The 22,204-nt window shown below is 44.8% G+C and overlaps 1 protein-coding gene across 7 annotated transcripts in view; it reads left to right on the plus strand.

Annotated features, from left to right (window-relative positions):
- Window positions 1-1,354: 1,354 nt before the first annotated feature.
- TEDC1 (tubulin epsilon and delta complex 1) overlaps window positions 1,355-22,204 on the plus strand; it is a 68,819-nt gene continuing 47,969 nt past the window's right edge. For 2 of the 7 annotated variants that reach the window (XM_085586895.1, XM_085586902.1), the window contains exons 1-4: window positions 2,319-2,537; window positions 3,466-3,544; window positions 10,059-10,342; window positions 21,761-21,919. In XM_085586895.1, the coding sequence (XP_085443021.1) occupies window positions 2,334-2,537; window positions 3,466-3,544; window positions 10,059-10,342; window positions 21,761-21,919 (726 nt within the window). In that variant the 5' untranslated portion in view covers window positions 2,319-2,333. Of the gene's footprint in view, window positions 1,439-2,318; window positions 2,538-3,273; window positions 3,353-3,465; window positions 3,545-10,058; window positions 10,343-21,760; window positions 21,920-22,204 lie in introns of those variants that run through there. The other 5 variants (XM_085586900.1, XM_085586898.1, XM_085586899.1 and 2 more) reach the window with 5 other exon arrangements.

Below are 22,204 nucleotides of genomic sequence, written 5' to 3' on the forward strand. Positions count from 1 at the left end.
CTGCCCTGAGGAGAAAAGGCCTAGACAGAGGAATGTGTGTGGGGACAGGGATAGCTTTGAGCTGAGTTTATGGAGTGGTCAAGAAAACACAGGAAATTGGCTGCAGCTGAAGGTCCTCCTGCCTGGAGACTGCAGCAGAGACGGGAAAATAGACAAGCGATGTGTCATGGAGGGAGCAGACAGCGCTCGATAGCAGCAAGGCATGGAAAGCCAAGAAGGATGCCAAAGACAGCAGAGGATTGTCCTGGTTCGATAAGGCTCTGGGCAATAAAAAGGGACTTTATGGGCTGTTGGAAACCAAAAGAAAGGAACCATGTGGAAATGCCAAGCCTGTTAGGAAGCAGAGCAAAGAAGTGGATACAGATTGCTGAGCTAGAACTGGACAAGGGATAAGGAAAATGCTTTCCAGATCATTAGGAAAGGAGGATGTGAGACAACAGCTGCTAGAGAAGATATTTTAAAAATCCTTAAGCCTGGATAACTCACACCCAGGGGTCCTTCCAGGGCTGGCTGGAGCAGGAGCCAGGATCCACAGGATGGGGAGAGCGCTAAAACAGCGCTCAGCACTGGAAAGGAGTGGGAGGCAGGAGAGTAGCAACCAGAGGGAAGGAGTGCAAGCACAGTTCACGTTGGTTCGAGGACCCTTTGGACCACTGCGATTTCTCTCCTCATTGCAAACAGCCATTTGGCTGCAAGAGCCTGTTCTGTAGCGGGAAGGAATTTCACGTGTTTGTTTCATGTTGGAAAAATAAAGGCATCATGCTAGATCCACAATGAGCATATTAAATGGGCTGTGAGCTGGGGAACTGGCCAAGAAACCATCATGGTTTCTGCTGGAAACCATGATGCTGGGGGCTTCCAGCAGGTCTCATGTCCAGGCACAGGCAGGATCCCGCGGTGCTGGCGGAGCAGAGCCGTGCCCCTGGCACAGACCAGCTGTGCTCCCTCTGTAAACGCACGGCAGGAATCCATCTCTGTGCCAGGTTCGGGTTCTGTAGATCCTGCTCATGGGCAGACCTCTCTGGAACTCAGGCTTCTGGCACAGAGCAGCTCCGTTTCTCCTCCCCCATGGCCCCCCAGGGATGAATCCCTGGGATCGCTGCCTGTCGGGGTGAAACGCCTGGGGACCCGAGCTGGCCGCAGCGCGCTGAGCAGGAGGCTGGCAGAGTACCCGCGGCGCGCTGCCGCCGGGCGCTGCTCTCCCATCGGCCGAGCAGCCGCTCCGGCTGCGGCACAGCTGGGCTTTTGCCATCGCAAACCCGGATTTTGCAACAGCTCTGTCCGCCAGGAAGGGTGGGCGAAGCTCGCAGGGCTTCCCCGGGTGTTTTCTGCCGGGGCAGGAGGCGCGTCCACGGCTCGGGGAGGTGACATGTGCTGGTCACTGCCCGGGGCGGGCCAGGAGCGTTCTGTGCCCGAGCCATGCGCGCAGGTCTGGGAGGTGCGGGGACATGCAGGGACATGCAGAGACATCCAGAGCGATGCAGGGACATGCAGGGAGGTGCAGGAACATGCATGGATATTCAGGGAGGTGCAGGGACATGCAGGGAGGTGCAGGGACATGCAGTAAGGTGCAGGGACATGCAGGGAGGTGCCGGAAGTTGCAGGGACATGTAGGGAGGTGTAGGGATATGCAGGGAGGTGCAGGGACATGCAGGATGATGCAGGAACATGCAGGACGATGCAGGGACATGCAGGGAGGTGCAGGGACATGCAGGATGATGCAGGAACATGCAGGGAGGTGCAGGAACATGCAGGATGATGCAGGGACATGCAGGGAGGTGCAGGAACACGCAGGGAGGTGCAGGGACAGGCAGGATGATGCAGGAACACGCAGGGAGGTGCAGGAACACGCAGGGAGGTGCAGGGACAGGCAGGATGATGCAGGGACATGCAGGGAGGTGCAGGAACACGCAGGGAGGTGCAGGGACAGGCAGGATGATGCAGGGACATGCAGGGAGGTGCAGGAACACGCAGGGAGGTGCAGGAACACGCAGGGAGGTGCAGGGACATGCAGGGAGGTGCAGGGACGCGCAGGGAGGTGCAGGGACAGGCAGGATGATGCAGGAACACGCAGGGAGGTGCAGGGACAGGCAGGATGATGCAGGAACACGCAGGGAGGTGCAGGAACACGCAGGGAGGTGCAGGGACAGGCAGGATGATGCAGGAACATGCAGGGAGGTGCAGGAACATGCAGGGAGGTGCAGGGACGCGCAGGGACACGCAGGCAGGGCTGGGCGCCCGCAGTGCCCCTCCCCGCGGCCAGGGGGCGCTGCCGCGGGCGGGCGGCCCGGAAGGGCGCTCCCGCTGGGGCCGGGGCCGGCGGGAGCGGCGCGATGCGCGGGCAGCGCCGGCAGCAGCACCGGGAGCGGCTCCGGGAGCGGCACCGGGAGCAGCTCCGGGAGCAGCACCGGGAGCCGCTCCGGGAGCGGGGCCCGGCGCTGCCCGCCGCCGTCGGGGCGCTGTGCCGGGCCCTGCCGCCCCGCGCCCGGCCCGCCCCCGACACCCTGCGCCGCGCCAGGTTCGACCGACCGCAGGCGGTGAGCGCCGGCCGCTCCGCCCGGAGAGCCTGCGGGGCACGGGCACAGGGCGGCGGGGACCTGCGGGACTCCCGAGTCCGGCTGGGCCCGGGGACAGGCCCTGGATGGCGGCGCGACGGGCACCGAGCCTTGGGCAGGCCTGCGAGCTGGGCTGCGGTGTGGTCCCGGCTCGGTGTGGTCCCGGCTCGGTGTGCGCCCACCTCACACGTGTTAGGGAACTCCCAGCAAATTCTCCGCTCTGGGAAGGGCTGTGCCTTACTGTGGTTGTAACTCGAGGCTTAGTGTTTCACTCTAGTCTGCGACACCTTCTCGGTGTCCCCTGCTGCCCTTTGCTGTACCCGGCTTGGGTCTTGCTGCTTTGCCTCCGAAGCTTCCAGCTCGCACACTGGATACCTCCCTTCCTGGGCTATTTTAAGGATTTTACGAGTGTTGACTGAAATTCCAGCCATAAGAATCACTATTTGAGTTTGTCAGCATGGTGTCCTTGTGCAGCCAAGAAATGATTCCCAGTCCCAGCTCATTCTGTTGTGCCTCTTTGTGAGTTTCTGACACTGGCGTGTCAGATCTTACTGGTGTGTTCAGGCACTTGTTTGACTACGGGTGAGCTGTGCCATATGTGGTTGTATCAGAGCAGATTTTGGAATGCTCCTCCACACATGGGTCTCACAGTAGAAGTGTTGGGTGTTGCTGTAGAGCCAGCATTAACCCTTTTCTTTCTGGGCGCTCTTTTCTGTAGATTCTGTGTTCATCAGATAGGAACATGAACAAGAGCATACATGAACCTGCCTGATCAGATGTGTTGGCTGGATCAGCAGGTGTGCTGTTCCGTGTGTGATGTTCAGATATGGGCTTAATTGCCTAATTGAGACTAAATAACATGGCAGATATTTTTCCTGCTGATCTCCCCTTCCACCCCTCTCTTTTGCAGAGCCTGGACTTCTGGAAGCTGCTGTACGTGCTTCTGAAGCAGATCCATGGGGGCAGGTGGACAGAGTCTGATGCCATAGGTAACATCATTGTGGTTGACTGCAGTTTCCATCTGTCCTGGAACTGGTTTTGTAGCACCTTTGGCTCCTTTCTCCCTGTAGTGAGTGCTCTGTTTTGAGCACCCGTGCCACCAACGTACTGGGTGTCAGGTTTAGTGATGAGTAAATGTGCTGTGAGGCAGGTTTGCTACTCTTTGATGTGCTTTGTCCTGGAAACTGGGATGTTTCCACAGGCTCTTGCATCCCTGTGACGTTTTATTGCAGGTAAATCTCTGCAATGAAGTTATACATTCGCAGTATCTGCAAAGACAGAAGCAGATTTGGTTTTCCTTTGGTTCCTTCTTTTCCCATTCCCGCTCATACCATGATTCTGTTGGTACTTTTCTATCCAGCCCTGTGTCAGAGACAGGAATTGCAACGTGAGGGCCACAAAGGCAGTGTTTTAGATTGAAGTTCTAGACAAAACAAGAAATGGACTGTGTGTGATTATTTTAGGGGTACTGCAAATAATATCTTTATGGACAGGGCCACTGCTTCAGAGAGGAGCTGAATACAGACTGACTTCCCAAAATAGCAGAAGACTATTCTTAAATGTATGTTGTTCCAAGTAAAACACTACTCCCCATCTTCTCTCTTGAAACATGCCTATCTAGGGCCTTTTCACTGTATGAAAATTGTATTGTGATGAATCAAGGTCTCTTCATACCAAATCCACTTAATATTCACTTTTGCCCTTGAAAGCAAAACACCCTAAACAGCACTGCATAAGCCCCTGATTAGCTGTGAGCCTGGTAGCTCTGTAAATGGAATTAAGAAAGGTTAAGCATTGTGGAATGCAGAGCAAAACCACCAGCATAGTTCAGCTGGTAGCTCAGCAGGAAGTTCTGTTGCTTGCAGGACTGCTATTTTTTATTTGGCTGTTTTTATTTTTCCATTCATCCACAATCTGCTGTATATGGCAAGTCTGTTTATTGACTGTCTCCCACAGCATTGTGGATGTGGTCGTGCACATGTGCAACCTTATTGGATCCTGGCTGCTGCCATACTAATTGCCTGTAGCATTTGGGGACAGAATTTCCAAATGCAAGTGGCAGCTTCTGGCTCTGGAGACAGCAAACACAGCCTCCACTGGTATTATTGTGAGGTAGCAGTGTGTGATTCTGCTGAGAACTGCTCGGCTGATTTTTGAGAAACCTTTTTAGTCACAACTTGGTGATTAAAGCTGAAATTCAGGCTGGAGTGCTGGACTGTTTTTCAAATGACACTAATTACTTTTGCTTGGCAAGTGAATGAGTAGTCTGCTCTGAACACAATCGATATTTTACTGCTTTTCTTCTCTGCCCTAGCTCTGGTCTCTTGTGTATTTAATGCAAATGAAATAAGCCTTGGGCATAGGCACTGAATAACTTTCTCAGGTTTGTGTAGGATCCTGTTACACAATAGAGAATTGAAACAGATTCCTCTAATCCAAGTCTAGTGCCTTAGTCCACAGATCAAGCTTTGCTTTTCTCTGGTCTTTTTGTACAACCTTGGTTAAAAGGTTAATTACCTTGGTTAAAACAAGGAGAGCAGCAGTTGCCAGATCCCAGAGGAAGGCTGTGAAGACTCCTTTGGTGTAGCAGTTACTGTGAGCATAGAAACACTTTCTGGAAAAGAGAAGCCATTCTCCAGTGATCTTGCATCCTTTATTTTTCAAAAGGAAACAATGATCTTTGGCCACTTCAGGAATCCCACTGAAGCCTGCCAGTCAGTGGTTATAAAATCCTGCAACTGGCTCCTGGTTTCTTGTTCTGTGAGAACTTTTTCTTCTCACAGTGAAAAGCACTTAACTGTAAACCTTACTTAAGCTGTAAACTTACTGTAAAATCCATTGCCTTAAACATGTCACAGCAGTGGGTCACTGGACAGTGGAGAGTCAGTGTGAACACTCTGGGCATGACCTTGCTGATGAAATTGTGATTAGTGGTTTCATGCTGCTTGTTCTTCACAGAGACTGATGAACTTGATTAACAACCTGACAGCCAGACCAGGTAGCAGTGCAATATGCATTTGGACAGTTGGAGAACACATTTATTTTCTGGGATTGCTGTTCAGTTTTTATAGCATGGGAAAAATGTGTGGAGCTGCAATAGATTTTTGTTTGACAAATGAAGCAGAAAATGTTTTTCTGAAGTGGTAGTTTCCCATAATCCCACTCCCTGTGCAGGTGTTCCTTGTCAGAGTGCACGAAGTAATGTATCTGTGTCTATGCTTGTACTGGGTTTGTAGTTCCTTTCCCTTTTAGCCTGGCAGGCTAGTGCATAGCTCTTATTTGAATATCATCTTGTCAATCACTGAAAATATTTATTGGGACACACAGTAGAAGAGCACAGCTAGAGTATAGTTTTAAGTGAGCTGAGCCCTGAGGTTCATCCCCAGCTTGGTCTTACTTGGCGAGTATACTTTTATAAATATAAAAGTATACTTTATATCTGTGGCTAAGGGGATTAGTTGGAAGCCTTGTGAAGGTCTTTCTGTATAAATTTCCTAATCCTAATGGCATAAGAAGAAGTCAGACAGGTGTCTGGTGTTATCTTCTCTCTGAGTGATATTTTTTCCTCACTCTTGGTCGCATGTTATGGAAGAATCCATCTTGGTCCTGGGTACGCACATAACCTTTATTGCCATTTTTACTTTTGCCTTCTAACTTGAGCACTCTAGAGATGGGGAAAACTAAGGGACTTCTCTAAGGTCACAGGAAGGCTCCTTGAGCCCCAGGTCCAGATCCATGCCTTGACTGCTTACTCCCAATTCCTGCCTGGTACAACAACTGTACCCTCTCCTGTGAGGGTAGCATGTTGCAGAGGGAGACATGAAAGAGGGGGAGATAAAGAACCAGAACAACTCTGAAATTCAGGTGCTGAATTGCCTTGCTGGATCTGGCCTGAGTGATGTCTTAGAGTAGAGAAATGGTGGTAAAAGAAAATAAAAAAACACCTGACCTGCTCTGCTTTCCTCCATTTTTAAGGAGCTCCTTGAACTGCAGATGGCAGCATGTGATGCTTATTTGCTTTGAAAAAGGAGGAAAGCATGTACTGTCCATCCTTCCTTTTGGAGGATTTCTGCTTTTATCTGTTATGGCAGTTCCTTTCTTAACAAATGCACACAGAAAAGGAAAGGATGACATGAAAACCCTGCTCACGTAAGAATATTCACGCGTTATCAAAATAAAATATGCAATACCTCCATACTCCTCTTGTGCCTGAGGAATTGGAGTGCTCATCTACAGGAAGATTTTTAGGAGGCCATAGGCATTTCTGCCACCCTGACATGGGGAAGGGAAGCTGCTTGTTTTATTCACAGGATCTGTGGAAAGAGCAAATGGAGTGATTTAGGTATTTTGCTTTGTAGGAATGCCTGAACTGCATGGAACTGTAGATTTCTCTAGCTCTACCCAGCTGTGACAGCTGTCAAAAGGAAAGAAAAGAGCAAATCTAGAAGGATGGTTTCATGGCATGGGGGGATATTCCTTCAGCCTCCAGCAGTTTACATCTCAGATTTTTCAATACAGAGAGGATATGTTTGTGTTTCATAAGTTTCCATGAACTGTTGTTTTGTAAATCCAGTTTCTCCTTGAGCCTGAGTGACTCTTAGGAGTCCATAGAGTCCCACCCACAGTGAGCAATTTCAGAATTTTGCTGCGTGTGTGAAAAGCATTTCTTTTATGTTTTGACTCACATGCTTGCTAACTTTGTTGGCTCACAGTTCTTGTGTTGAGTGTTGTGCAAACAAATCATCCACTCTTCACCCATTGCACGGCACTCAGGATTTTGAAGAGTTTTGTCATATCCATTCTTGCTCTTCTTCTTGGCCTACTTCATGGCTTCTTACGATGCAGCTGCTCTGTACTTGTGATTGTACTTGTCCTTTCTGTTCACTTCTTTCCAAATCTTCTGTAGCCTTAATGGGAGAGAAGAAATAAGGGTCACGGTGGGTATTTGTGTTCTGTTCAGTGTCCTTGGTAGGTTTCTCACACTGAGTTTGCCTTTGGATGCCTGTCAGAACCAATTGTGATACTGTCATTAAAAACTTCATAGTCTGAGATTGTGTTCCTGAGCCCACGGCGCAGTTCCACGTCCAGTCTTATGTTGTAAGTCAGTAAAGTTAGGAACATTTCTTTCTTTGTGCACATAATTTTTCATTTTTTTCTAAAAATACTTTTATCTGTCTTTTTAAAGCTTGGTCTCAAGGTTCTGAAGTCCTTCATGATCTGCCTGCATTCTTTACTACTAATATCACATCAGCATCAAGTTTTCTGTCACTGTCACGTTGTCTAAGTGTCATTTTGAGTTGTTTGAACAGCAGTTGTTTAGCACAGAGCGCTCACGTGAAACCACTATTTGTTCTGCCCTCTGGTTTTTGTCTGCTGGGTACTTGTCATTGATCCAAGGCTTTTCCTCTCCCTCCACTGCAGTGCCTTGGTTTCTTTGTGCAAGCTGAATCCCAGTGGGAAGTCTAAATGTCTTGCACTCGTTGAATCTTCCTTAATCACTTGCTTTTTGTTGCCCTTGGAGAGCTCCAGAAACTTTCTGAGCAGGTCTTCCTTTTACACCTGTTGATTCCTAGCCAGTAGGTGTTGTTTTCGTTGTCCCCCTAATTATGGTCTTTATTCTGTTTTTGACTTAGTACAGAGCCAAGGTTTATTGGGCAGAAGCTTTTTTAATAATAACTTCCTCTGTGTTTCTCCAGTATTTTACAGTCCTGCAGTGCCTGTCTTGTAGCTGTCAGGTACCATTTGCTGGTGTGAAAGAATATGGATCAGAGCATTCCTGAGAATTTAATAGCCCATGTGCTGTGCTGCATTATCTCTGCTCTCTGGCACCCAGAGATTTGCAGCAGGCTGTGAAACTCGTATCTCTAAATTCCAGTTTCGTTCAAGAGTGGAGTGGTTCAAAGTGCTTGCTAATTCATAGCGTGCTTGGTGACTCATAAAAAATGAATAGGTTAATTGGAGTCCCATTGTAGTGGGGGTGGCTAGTGGCCTTTGTTGCCTTTTTTAATTTCCAAGAGGCCATTACTGGTCTTGATCCCAACTTTGAATTTCTTCTTTTCCCTGAGGAGTAGTTCCTGTAATCAGAATGGGGCTGTATAAAGAAGGCTTTTATCCTTTCCCTCCTGTCCTTCACCAGTTGTTGATTGTTGCATATAGATAAAACCTTATAACAGAAAGGCCTTATGAAATGTGGTTTAAACCTTATTATTCTGGCTAAATTAACCTCTTAAGTTTCCATGAGAAAAAAAAAATTATAAAAATAAAAATCAGTTTACATAGCTGTCTATTCTTATGAGAAAGAGTTTGCACCTACAAAAATAAGAAGTCTATCCTGTGAGAATCCATGAAGAAAAAATATAAACTATCTGGAAAGAAAAAAAATTGATCAACATGTTCATTAGCCATTACCAACCAATCAACTGAGTTTCAATAATTTGCTAACCTATTAAATTCAAACATGGTACCTTCTAATACCATATAAAAGTTAGCTATGTACAATACAGATTCAGCTATTCTACACAAGAAAACCAAGCATCTCCTCCATCTCATTTCTATATCTAATGCAAGGCTGCAGCGACAGTTGATAAAGACGAAGTCCCCACTGTCTTCCTGAGGCTGGGTTAGAAATGCTGCCCTGGAAGGAGGCCGCAGCGGTGGAGCTGCGTGGGTGACTGCACTGCTGCAGTGTTACTCTCAGCGGTTACTCTGAGCTGTTACTCTCAGCGGTTACTCTCAGCAGTTATTCTCAGTGCTTACTCTCCGTTGTTACTCTCAGCAGTTACTCGGGGGTTACTCTCAGCAGTTGCTCTCAGCGGTTACTCTCAGCAGTTACTCTCAGATGTTACTCAGCTGTTACTATCAGATGTTACTCAGATGTTACTCAGCAGTTACTCTCAGCAGTTACCCTCAGGTGTTACTCAGCTGTTACTCAGCAGTTACTCTCAGTTTTTACTGATCTGTTACTCAGCAGTTGCTCTCAGCGGTTACTCTCAGCTGTTACTCAGCAGTTACTCTGGTGTTACTCAGCAGTTACTCAGCAGTTACTCTCTGGTGTTACTCAGCGGTTACTCTCAGCTGTTACTCATCTGTTACTCAGCAGTTACTCTCAGCGGTTACTCAGCAGTTACTCTCAGCTGTTACTCAGCTGTTACTCAGCTGTTACTCTCAGCGGTTACTCAGCTGTTACACAGCAGTTACTCTCCAGTGTTACTCAGCTGTTACTCAGCAGTTACTCTCAGTGGTTACTCAGCGGTTACTCAGCTGTTACTCAGGAGTTACTATCAGCGGTTACTCAGCTGTTACTCAGCGGTTACTCTCAGTTGTTACTCAGCAGTTACTATCAGCAGTTACTCTCAGCGGTTACTCAGCTGTTATTCAGTGGTTACTCTCAGTTGTTACTCAGCAGTTACTCTCAGCAGTTACTCTCAGCAGTTACTCTCAGCAGTTACTCTCAGCTGTTACTCAGTGGTTACTCAGCGGTTACTCAGCTGTTCGCTCTTGCAGGTGCCCAGGTGAGCTTTGTGAAGTGGGCGCTGTGGTACCACGGCTACGGGCGGCCCCAGCTGCAGCGGCTGCCGGCCGACGGCTCTGCGGGCAGCCGGGAGCTGCTGCTGGCGTTCTCCTGGCTGCTGCACAGCCCCGGCCTCCTGGAGCGGCTGCTGGCTCGGAACAGGGCGCAGCCTGGCGATCAGACCTCCGTGTGCACGGTGAGCATGCTTGTGTCCTTCCACCCCTCCCTGTCCACGCACCATCAGTGTGTGGTGGCTGCTGTCCTGGTGCCTTGGCAGGTAAGTGACTTCAAAAAAAGGCCGGTGTCGATTTCCTTTCCGTTCTCTAAGCTTTCGTGTGCAAAGCTTAGGGGTTCTTTCTCTTCATCAAACTCCCACCCCTGCTTAAATTCCCTGATTTCTATTTCAAGTACAACTGAGACCACTGTGGAGGCAAGTGAATCTCTTCAGTCTCTCTGCTTCTGGGTTTTGGGCTCCCAGACTGAACTGAGTGGTTCTGCAGGGCAGGCAAACAGGTTAGCAATGAATGCTGGGTGTGTTGGCACTGTTGGGTAGAGCGGGTAAGGGTAAGGCAAATAATACTTTTTGCAAACAACAAGGTCTCAAATGGCAGCTCCTGCTCTTGAGGTAACTAATGACCTTTGAGTACACGCTGGAATATGTTGTTTTTTCCGTTACCAAAAGCTGTTAGTACATAGAAAGTCTGTTCTGAAGTAACCAACATCTAGTCAGACTCTAATTACTGCTCGGTCTGCTTCAAAATGACAGGCTCACAGGATTTTGTAATTTTTTGGCAAAGGACCTTGTAGGTCGGAACCCCTAACTGGTGATAATCTCGTGGTGTCTAAGGCCTGTAGGCTTTATTGAACCCATATATGTTTTTTCCCTGGTTTTCTGGAGCCTTTTCAGGAGGCAGCAAAGCAGGAAAGCGAAAGTTTGGAAAGCTGCAATATAAAAACAGTGTCTTCAGAAGGAAAACACTTGTACAAATGGAAAACAAGGGAAAGAATCCTCTTTGTAACAACGTTACAAGAAGTATTTTGAGGAAAGGGACCACACTTGCTGCACTACAATTATTTGCTGCACAGAAGAGGGAGCATAAGAGGCTGAGCTGTGAGTGGCAGTGCCATCTACTTATGTCAAAAGTGTCTTGAGATTTCAGAAAAAACACACTGCTGGAGAACTTTTTACTTTAAATTTCTCTTTTACTTTTTTCTGTTTTTTCATTTGCAGTAGCAGGGTTTTTTTTTTTTTTTGCTTTGTTTTTTTAACTTTTTTTTTGGTTAAAATTTTTCTCAATTTCTGCTACAAAAGAGTGACAAGTGAAATGTGACGTGAATTCAGGGAATGGGGCAGCACCTGTGTTTTCTCTGAAGGCTTTAAGCTTTGCATTTCCCAAAAAGGGATGAAAGAACTATGATAATACAATGTTATCTCTTGTGGGCACACATACTGGTGTGTCCTTCACTGCAGTTCTCACCTGCTGTACTTGTGTTTCTCAAAAAGCTTAGAATGCATATTAAATGTTTTTACTTCATAACTGTCCAAAACAGTGTTTGGAAAGGCTTAAGAGTCTGATTTTTTTTTTTAATGACCAGACAAAAATTGTATAGAAGTTGGAATTGGAGTTAGCTTGTGTATGTAAAGCTCATTGTATTAATGGAAACAATTCTTGTATGGTGTTCATCCAGCAGTTTTCATGCTCCAATAAAAATAAATATTTACAAGGAAAAAAAAATTACATAGTTACAGCATAACCAGTGGGTTTTGTGATTCTCCAGCACAAGAAAGTTAAAACAAATGGAATTTTGAGGGAGAGGTCTTATATTTGATCAACTAGGCATTGCAAAACCAATAAATTCAGCCTTTAGGTGCCAACCAAATGAAAATCAGTGGTAGTGCACTGGCAAGGATGCAAGGAGTTAGTGGTGGGTGAGGAGGAGATGGGAGGGTCACACACCTCATTTTGGTCAGTGATCAGCTCCTTGTAAACCACTCAGGAAAGCCTGTGTTTGTTTGTTTCATAAAAGTGTTAAGTTTTATTGTTGTTAGATATTGTCATTTGCTGGCTGTTGTTATTTTGTGAGGCAACCATGTGTCAAAGCCTGCTCATTAGCCAGTGTTGAGCAATAAAACCCCAAAATCTCAATAAGAGAGGGGGAAGGTGAGGTTGTTACTTTGCTACCTGACATCTTTTAAGTTAACACACCAGACATGTAGTCTCTGCAGTCTTAACTCTCTTCTATTTCAGTAAAGTGAAGGAAAAGGGTAAGAGAAGAGGAAAAAACCTTCACTCAGGAAAGCTCTGTCTCAAAAAATAGGAGAAAGAAAAGGAAATGCTCTTTAAGACAATTGAAATGAAATTCTCAGTTGAGAACTCGAAAAATCTTCCACTGAATGGAATCTTTAATGTTACAAACAATTTTCCTGAAGTGAAAATATTGCACAAGAAAAATACAAACAAACAATGAAATACATTTGGTTCTGTGAATGGCTTAGATCTCTGCCAAAATGAGCAAAGTGTGAAAGCCAGTACTTGCTGGAAAAGTACATCTGTTGGTCTACCAGTGAGAATAAATTTGGAGAGAATCCTTACCCTTTGTCTTCATTTAAAAGGAAAGGAGGCTCAATAACTGTAGGCATAATGCTAGTTCAAACTGATATTCATATGGTTTGCTTTTAAAATTTTGTCTGAAATCCACAAAGATGAACAGGGTCTGTTGTGTGAGAAGAGAGAATGGAGCTAATCCCTAAATTAAGTGTACAATCATGTTCTGAGTGTTCTTTCAGCCTAAATTTAAAACAAAGCCTGCTGAATTGCTGATAATGTGCCAAATACCCAACATATCAACAGCCAATTAATTTAAATAATTTCATTTCAGCTACCACACTCTGGCCTTTTTTTCCTTTGCAGTTCCTTAGCAACACCATTTTCTTTCCCTGCAAATTGAACACTTCCATCAGCTCTAAAGGATTTTTAGAGGTACAAGGGTATTCATGACACATGATGGACAAGGAGCTCAAGCTCTGCATGGAATTCTTAATCTTTTGATCCTGAGCTGGGAAAAGCTTCCGCAAGATTTTACATGTACTTACATCTTCAGAACCAAAAGTTAAGTGATTCCTGAAATTATAAACTCCAAGATGGTAAAAGGTGTTTGGAGGTAGTGCTAATGTAGGCACAACTCACTGTGAGGTAGTTGTGGTAAGGACAGGCGTGGTTGGTAGCCTGGGGTTGGCTGCTTTTGTGTGGTAGGTAGCAGATTCCTTCAGGGCACCTCCAGCTCATATTTTTTGGCAGGGCAGTGCTGCAGTGTCTCCTGAGCCAGGATCCCGGTGCCTGTGGCAGGTTGCCCCAGTGAGCAGGGCTGAAGGATCCTTCCTGAGCTGTGCTCTCTTCTAGCACATGAAATTCATCAACTGAGAGGGGAAACAGTTAAAGGAGCAAACTGTGTTGCTGTGCAGGAGGAGCAGGGGATCCACAATCCATGATAAACTGGGATCCACAATCCATGATAAACTGAGATCCATAATCCATGATAAACTTTAGAGAAGGGCTGCAGCAAGTTCAAGTTCTCTGAATTTACTGTGCTCATCTGTCAGCAGGTTGGTGACTCCAGAGGCAGTAAGTGAAAGTTCAAACCTTGCATGGGCCAACTCTAGAAGTATTCACTAATTCTGTTAGATCTATAAAGACTTAAGTACGATTTGAATTGGAGGCTCATATTGATGCACTGAAGTGTCTGCTTGGGAATTCTTGCCTGTTGATTGCATTAAAGCACTGTGTCAGTAATTGATGGTTTTCAAAGGCTTTTGACACCCCTTGTGGATTTCCATCTCAGATATACACTGCTGTGATGTCTCAACATCTTCTATTGCTTTGGTGATCATGTACAGGCAGATTATTCTCAAGTGCCATTTATTGATTCCTATTCACACATAACAAATCCTGGTGTACAAGACACAGCTGAAAACCTATAGCTGAAACTATCTCCTTCACTGAACTTGGGAGGCACACCTGGGAAGTTCTCATTCTCTCTGAGAAGCATGTAATTAACATAAACTTGCCTTTTTAGCACATTCGATATCTGATTAATTTGTATTTACCTTGTATTTTAAGTTTCAGTGATACCATCCCAGCTTTCTCCGAATCTGTGATGGTTTGGGCAGGTAATAGCAATACTTTGTGAGTACATATTCTTCCTGTTTCCAGGGAGGAATACTGCCTGTACTTCTTTTATTTCTACAGCTGAAATTAATCTGTGTCCCTTGTAATTTAATTATGTGTGGAGACTGCTGAGCTTTTTAAATGGGTGTAGTGATGTTATATCCCTCACGATCATCAGGAGATGTTGTACAAACACTGGTTCTTGTTTCCTCTAATTCCCTCTGGCTGCTTCTGGCCCTCTGAGTTAAATTGGATGCCCCTCCTCTTTTGTGAATTTGTAGTAATCAACAAATAGAGCTATTATGTCTGTTGTACTTGGAATTCATGCATGTGTCTCTAGCATGTCAAAGTGAACTCAGTTTAATTACTTGTGGTGGGCAAAGATAAACATGCCTTCTGACCCTTGGGTTTGCAATTTGATTAATCTTTTGTTTGTCATGGTCTAGTTTGGCTCACTGGCTATTTTCCAGTATGGTATAGTATAAGGCTTTTGCTTGGTCTAATCTTGTTGTGAAATGCCTTTCTTATATAGAAAACTTGACAGTCACTGCTGTTCCATAAACCATGCTACTAGAGGAAAGTATTACAGTAGCGGCCAAGCTTGATGTTCCCCCCAGCAGAAAACAAGTTGGGCACTAGTTTCAGTGAAAAATAGTTTTCTGCATTTTTTCCATGTCTTCATCAATTCCAGTGAGGATAGAGGAGGGAATTGTATTAACCTTATTGATTCTGACTCAGAGGTGTAATTACTTTCCAGATCTTTATGGGCTATATTAGTCTGTCAGCTTTCATTTTTTGGTTTTCCTCCCTTATTCCCTCAACTTACACTTCTATTCTCTTTGTCCTTCTGTGTTCCTAGTAACTCTCACCATTTACGTTTTTGCCCTTTTTCTGCTATTACTGTTGCTGGATTCAGTAGCTGCTAAGGAACGCTCTTTTTTTAAAAGCCATCTGTGAAACCTGAGCAGAGGGTGGAGGATCCCTGAGGTTTCTCCTGCAGAATTTTCCTCACCTCAGTGTGGCTGACAAGTCTGTTGTAGCATGCTTTGAACTTGTCATGGTACCTTCTTCCTGTGCTACACTGGAAGATGTGCAGTTACCAACATTTGTCTTTGCTTGACACAGTGAATGCACAATTAAGAAGTTTTTTTTTTTTTCCCAGACAGCATGTCAAAGTAAAACACTCTAAAAGACAAGTCTGAACTGATCAGAAAGGCTTATAATTTATTGAATCTGCTGTGTCTCTGGTAATGTCTGAATTGCTTGAACTTGACATTACAGCTGATGTGTTCCTGGATGGGGTTCAGCAAACAGGTGCTTGAGCTGTGTGAGGAGAAAATGATGAGGACTGGAGTGCTGGTAGGAAGGTTTACCATGGTCATACTGGTACTTTGCTGAAATCCAGCACAGGGAGCTCCTTCCTGGGCTGTTGGGGAAAGGAGGGGTTTTGAGATGTTTCAGTGCCTCTCCTGCCCTCCAGTGCCAGGGCGCAGCCAGTGCCTTTGGTACGTTTTGATGATCTTCACAGTTGAGAACATCTGCTTTTGGTGTCCCACTGTAAACAACCTGCATCTAAGGTTGAGAGGATCCTTTGAAATAAAGCACTTTTCCCTCAGGAGGACTTTTCCTTCAGGAACATGTGGAGAGGGCATGGCAGGCTCCTACCCAGGGCAGAGCTCTGCCTCCTGTCTCCTGGAGGGAGGTGCTGTTCCCCTGCGTTCCTCTAGCCCAGGTGTGCTGTTGCTGCAGGGAGCTGCATCTTTCTATCTCCAGGGGCTCCCCTCTTGCCACACTGGAGCAAATGGCCATTGGCAAGGGGAACTACAGCTGCAGGCAGGGGAAAAAAGCAGTGCAAGGCATTATCTGTGTATTGCATTTCATGAGCCCTGCAGAACTCTCTCCCAGTTAAGGTTTACCCTATCATGTGATGGTCTTAGGATGTTTAGTTTCCACATTCTGCCTGAATATATAATGCAGTGAGCATTGGGATTTTAATGTTCTTTTTAACCATGCAGCTCCAAAGATTTGGCAGCGCTGCCGAGCTCTTTTAAAGGCATTGTGCTTTTGCTGTATTGCAGAGCTCTTAAATAACATCCCAAATGAGTGGGGAGGGATGGGATAAAGGACTGATGTGCTCTAGTGCCTCAGGCCTCTGGCTACTGCCAGAGAGGCTTGTTTGAACAAGGCAGGCATGGGTAAGAGCTGTGTTCACATTTTTTGTTTTCCCTCAGCACCTTCTCTTTTTCACTCTTTGCCATGAGTAAGCTCTTGGGAGTGCTGTTGTGAGTAGTAATTCTTCAAAGCGGCGTAGAAATTTAAAAGCTAAAAGGCCTTGCAGAAACACAGGACTTCACTTTTTAAATTTAATTGCTGAACGCGATATGAGCATAACTTCGATGTTGTGAGCACTTATGTTTGTGGAAAACTTACTCTTCTATGCAAATATCTGGAGGTTTAATTGGTATGTGCACCATGTGGAATGGGTTTTTACACCATCTATCTTTCCCTGCATAAATCTAATCTGGATCATGTCTTGTCTAGGAGGAAATCCATTTAGTGTTGTTTATGGTGCTATTAATGAAAAGAGTGCTGTCCCTTTTGCATTCATCTGTTCAGATTGTTCTTTTTCACATTTTCCCCTCCTGCAGATAGATATATGGCTATATTAATTAAGAAGGCACGTCTGATACTGTTATTTCTGGCTATGGTGTTTAATTAGGAAAAAAACAACAAAAAACTCTGTTCTGTTTAAAGATGTGTAATTACAGAAGTTAGCATATGTTATGTCACATCAAAACCATTGTTTGAATTATGAGCGGTTGGGAAGGAGCGCTCAGTGAAAGCTGCAGAAGCACTTTATTGGCTTGATTTATGGGATTGCCTTGCCTTTCCTGAGCCCTGCAGTGAGGATCTAAATGTGCTCCTACCCACCTTGGTGATAACAGGCTGTGGGCTTAGAGTAGTTAAGATCTGAGTGGTAACTGAGTAAATATTTTCTGTCTAGATCCAGAGTCAGTCCAGTACAGGTGAGCAGTGGGCTGGGAACGTGCCCTGGAAGGTTCAGCTGGCAGTTGCTTTGTGTTGCTCTGCTCAAGGATTAGTGTCAGGAGGTTGACCTAGTGCACCTATTTGTGGGTTAAATATCTTATCTGTGTTCCAGCAGGCTTGTTTCTCCATGGGTAGCGTGAGCAGCAGATTGTGTGCTGGTTGTCCAGATGTAGAGGCAGAGAGCTGGTGCTTGGAGGGATTTGGAAGATGCCTGGGAAAAGCCATAGCTTGGTGGGGATGAGCTGGGCTCTGTCCTGGGCCGACAGGTGGCAGCTCACAGTCAGAAAAGAGCATCTCTGGGGGAGCCAGGCCTGCCATCGCAGTGTGTTACAGCCGTGCAGGCAGCACGGCCCTTCTGTTCCATCGCCTGCACGGGGCACAGTGAATTTATTTAGGTAAGGATTCATAAGCCTTAAAGATTCAGTAGGAACAGTATAAAAAGGCCAGATGAAGTTGTACAGCAGTGTTTCCTCTGCAGTCCTGCATATGGCATATCACCGGATCTGCAAGGAATTTTGCATTATATCAGTTTTTGGAGTTTTAGTAATTCAAAGGGTATGAACAGAGCAAGATCTACTCCATAACAAGTCATTAAAATCCTCGAATAGAGCAAGTAGGGGAAAAAATGCTCCCTTCTCACATGTCTGTAAACACACTGGTGCCTGTGTTGTTCTTTGATGAAGTATTTATAGGATGAAGTACTTGTTTAATTTATCTCTATCCACTGTTGGTACACCTGCTCTCTGATTTCTGGTAATGTGGGGTTGCTTTGTATTTCAAACCAAAAAGAACAGCTTCATTTCTGTTGTTGAAGTTGAAACTTCTTAATCTTTAATTTCTCTCTAAGCACATTGCATGCAAGTTGTTTCCTCAGATGTATGGAATGTGACTGAAAATTGATAAAGCACCATGTCTTTTTCACACCCTCCTTTCTCCCACCCCTTATTCTTTTCCTCTGAGTACTTTCATATCTGATGGCTTTTTTCAGTTCGCTGTATTTCATGATTCTGACTTGTTTGCTCAGAACAATTCTGCCAGGAAGACTTTGGCAGTGTTGGGCTTTTTTATGCACTTCCTGCATTGTCTTACCACAAGCCTATTCACACTTTTTGGGAATGATCTGACACATTTTTTTTTTTTTATAATATGACTTGAAATAGCTTGGGATGGAATGTTTCAGGCAAAACTTGTGTTTTAAAGGCTGAATTCTAGGCTGCCTTGCAGAATTTGTTAAATATATGCTTTTGGGACATAAACCATGTTTAGGTCTATCTGAGGTTTATTTGTGAGTCTGGGGTAGGTTTTGTAGTTTGTGAGCTACCTTAACTGGGTTGGTAATGGGTGGTGTCTTGGAAGGTGTATTTGTTCTGGGGCTTAGCTGTTTATTTCTCCTGGATCTTTTACCACAGGAGAGCTGGATCTGCTCAAGTGTGGGCAGGGTGATAGTTCAGAAACTGGCTTGGAGAGAGCTCATGTAAATATATGCTTGTCACTTTGACTGGGCTTCTGCTTGCTTTTCTTAGTCTTGCAAGTGAGTGGATACTGAAAAGTTTTAACAGCAGTACTTGGAGCTTTTAGGATAGAAAGCTCATTTGGGGTGAGCTATGGTGGGAGTGAAATGAGGATCTTCATTCTATCTTATGCTTAATCAATTTTCCTAAGTTATACTGCTCAGGAGTGCTCTGGCAGATCCACATCACCCAGTTTGACCAAACCAGCTCAGGCATCACCAATAACGGGAAAAAACCTCAACATGGTGATGAGGGCATTGATATTTACTCATGTGACTTTTGAACTGCAAGACTGTGGCACCAATTCTTCCAGCTGATCCAGGCATGTCCCTTCTCTGAAATGGAATCAAAGAGAAGCATTAATTGCAGCAAACAGTTTGCAAGCAAAATGATTCTCTGGGAAGTGGAATGATCTCTTCCAAAAGAGGCGTGGAGCATTCCAGGTGTGGGAAGGCCGTTGAGGTCTCTGGGTAGTTGCCTTGGCTGCTCTCTCTCTGTGAACTGGACTAAAAAAATATGCACTTCTGTATCTCATAGTGAATGTAGGTGTGTGCCTGGATGCTGCATAGATGAGATAAATTCACAGTGATACTCAAAGCAAAGCCTATAGCTTGGACTCATGTTTTAGTGATTTTTCACCCCCTGGGAGAGCAGCAAATAGTCTTAGATTGTAAAGATGGGACTGGAAATTGAGGTCACAGTATAATATGCAAGACCTTTATTTTTTTTACCTTGTTTACTTTATGCCGGGCTAAGTATTTCATAGCAAAAGTAATTTTTTTGTGCAGTTTGCGAAATAAATAATGGAGAGATCCTGTTAAAAATGCATTGGCTGGCTTCCTTATTTTAATATTAATAAGGCAGGTTGCTACAATAAAATTAGCTCTGCATGGTGTTTGTCACTGTACTGCCAAAGCAATCGAGTCTAATGCCATTCCTTCCTGAAATAAATCCCCTGGAGAGCAGTATTTGTGCTGTTCGGAAACCTCTAACCAGGGAAGTTGGAGTAGGACTGTAAATTATGGACACTGAAGATTTTAATCCGGGATTCCCAAGTCTGCCTTTGGCCTTGTGGCTTTCTAGCTGCTTCTGTGAGGTGTTTTAATGTTCTTTACATGGGCGTTTTCTCTGCTGCCGTGACTAATATCCAACTGCTTGGCTTATCAAGCTAATGGACAGCTTGGTAACCATATCTGCATGGTGTCCTGGTCCTGAAACCATCCTGTATGGGGCAAAACAGCCTGAACTGTGGAGGGGCTTGGCTTGGACTGCAGTGTCCTAGGACACAGTGCCAGGTTTAGGAACCTGGAGACAAAAGAGTAGAGGAAGAAGAGGAACGCTGGAGTTGGCACAAACTCTTTCTACTTTTTTTTTGTTGTTGCTGTTAAAGATGAATCTTTGCCTTTAAAAGGAGAAGCCCTTTACCAGCCCTGCACCTCTGTGATTTATAGTATTTGTTTATCTGAGCCACAGAGCAAAAGGGAACAAACCTGTTTGGTATGTGACCGGAACAGTGTTTTTGTGCTTATAAATAATAGGAACACTCATTATAATAGAGGCTATGTCAGCTGGAGCTATTTAGGTTAAAACAAGTGTTAGGGGGTTATTTGATCATGGTTGTAGACACACTTCTGTTGAAATCTGCATTTAAGGCAAGATTAAATCTCTTCATTTTACAGTTTGCATTGTTAGTTTAGAATCCAAATTGGAACTACATTCAATCTTTGCCTGCCAACTGGATCTTTTGAAGATTTTACTGAACGTGGAAATCTGTGAAGCAGGGAAGCACATATGTTTAAATACCATCAAGGTCTGTGGGTCCAAATATCTGCCTAAGTGTTTTCTTGAAAACAGGCATGTTTCAAGTAGGCTTTTAAAATTTCTGCTTAAAAGCAATGTCTTGAGAGCCTAAGAACTGGGAGACATTTCCTTTCAGAATGGCAAACATCTGAATAACCAGGTCTTTGCAGTTCTGTATTATTTCTGTTTCTTATGACATGTTGTGGTAAAAACGTTTGGAATGATGGGTTGTGTTTATTGTAATTCCTATAGACCGCATGAAATGGAAAGCTTTACTTTAAATGGTATTACTGGCTTCAGAGGTAAAATTACCCATGTCTTCTTCCCCTTTTAATTTGCAATCTGCAGGAATCGTAGCTGAAAATGGAGGGATATGTCTGTACATGTGCAAGGGGCTGGGGGAGGTGGAATTCCCTGTGTTCCTGGGAAAGAGGTATGACAGAAATGGGCTGCAGAAATTTCATCCAGAAGATGAAGGTGTTGGCTGTTGTTGGGTTTTCATTTGCAATGGAAGGAAAGTGGGACAAGATGAACAAATGGAAACTCTTTGCTTCTCTTTTCTTCCTTCCAAATTACTCTAGAAAAAGGCAAAACAAACAAGACAGATGTTACAACTGTAGCTGGGAGTGCTCCTGTGGAGTCCTGGCTTCTGCCAGCTGAAGGATTTTTTTCTTTTCCTCAATCCTGCCAGATGGGAAATGCTGGATGGAGAAAAGAAAATAGCTGGGCAAGCACAGGCCCACAATTTTGTCCCTATATAAGTTATTGATTTACAACATAGGGTCTCAGGTAGACACTGCAGGAGCTAAATCTTTTTTTTATGTTCTTTGACATATTGGAATTGTAGTCAAAATACAGTTTTTCTCATCTGGGTAAAGAACATGCTTGCTGTCTCAGGAACACTATGTCTTCCTGGGTATGGAAAATGAAAGATGGGAGGGGAGACAGCTCACCACATTACAGCTGAGAAGCTGATATTTATTCCACACTTCTCTACCTTGTTTAGTCTGTTCCCAGTCCTGTATTCTAATTTCTCTGTGTTGCTGGAATTGACTTCATTTTAGGGTGACTTTCTTCTTCTTTGGCCTGTATATCTTGTACATTCACTACTGAATGACTTGAAAATATTGAAACTAATTAAACCAGTGTGGTATTCTTTCCTGCTTTCAGTGTGAAGATGAAGTGCCCAGCAGCCAGGAAGGCACAAGTGAAGCAGGAGCTGAAGACAGAGTGGATGTTCGATACCTGCAGTGGTTAAACGGGAGGCTGAGGCTGCAGTGGTGCAGTTTGCACGCTCAGCACCAAGAGCAATGCAAACTTTGGCACAAGGTAAATGATTCTTCTAACTCACTATGACACAGTTTATTATTTAAAAGCCTTGTATGCTAGAGCTAAATGTACAAATTATTCTTGTTTGCTAGTTCTGCATTTTCTGCAGGTAAGAGTAAATTACTCTGAATATAAGCACCTCTGTCTTTCCCCGGTGTGGCAGAACCATGAGAAAATGTAGTATGTTCAGAGTTTGTAAGGTTGTAATTGTATAAAAGTCTCTTTTGCAGGTTGGCACATTAGTCACTTCTGCAGCCACAGGCTGTTGCTGTTTTTCTCAGAAAA

The sequence above is a fragment of the Lonchura striata genome, chromosome 8, assembly GCF_050655825.1.
Source record: "Lonchura striata isolate lonStrDom1 chromosome 8, ASM5065582v1, whole genome shotgun sequence".
NCBI classification, from domain to species: Eukaryota; Metazoa; Chordata; class Aves; order Passeriformes; family Estrildidae; genus Lonchura; species Lonchura striata.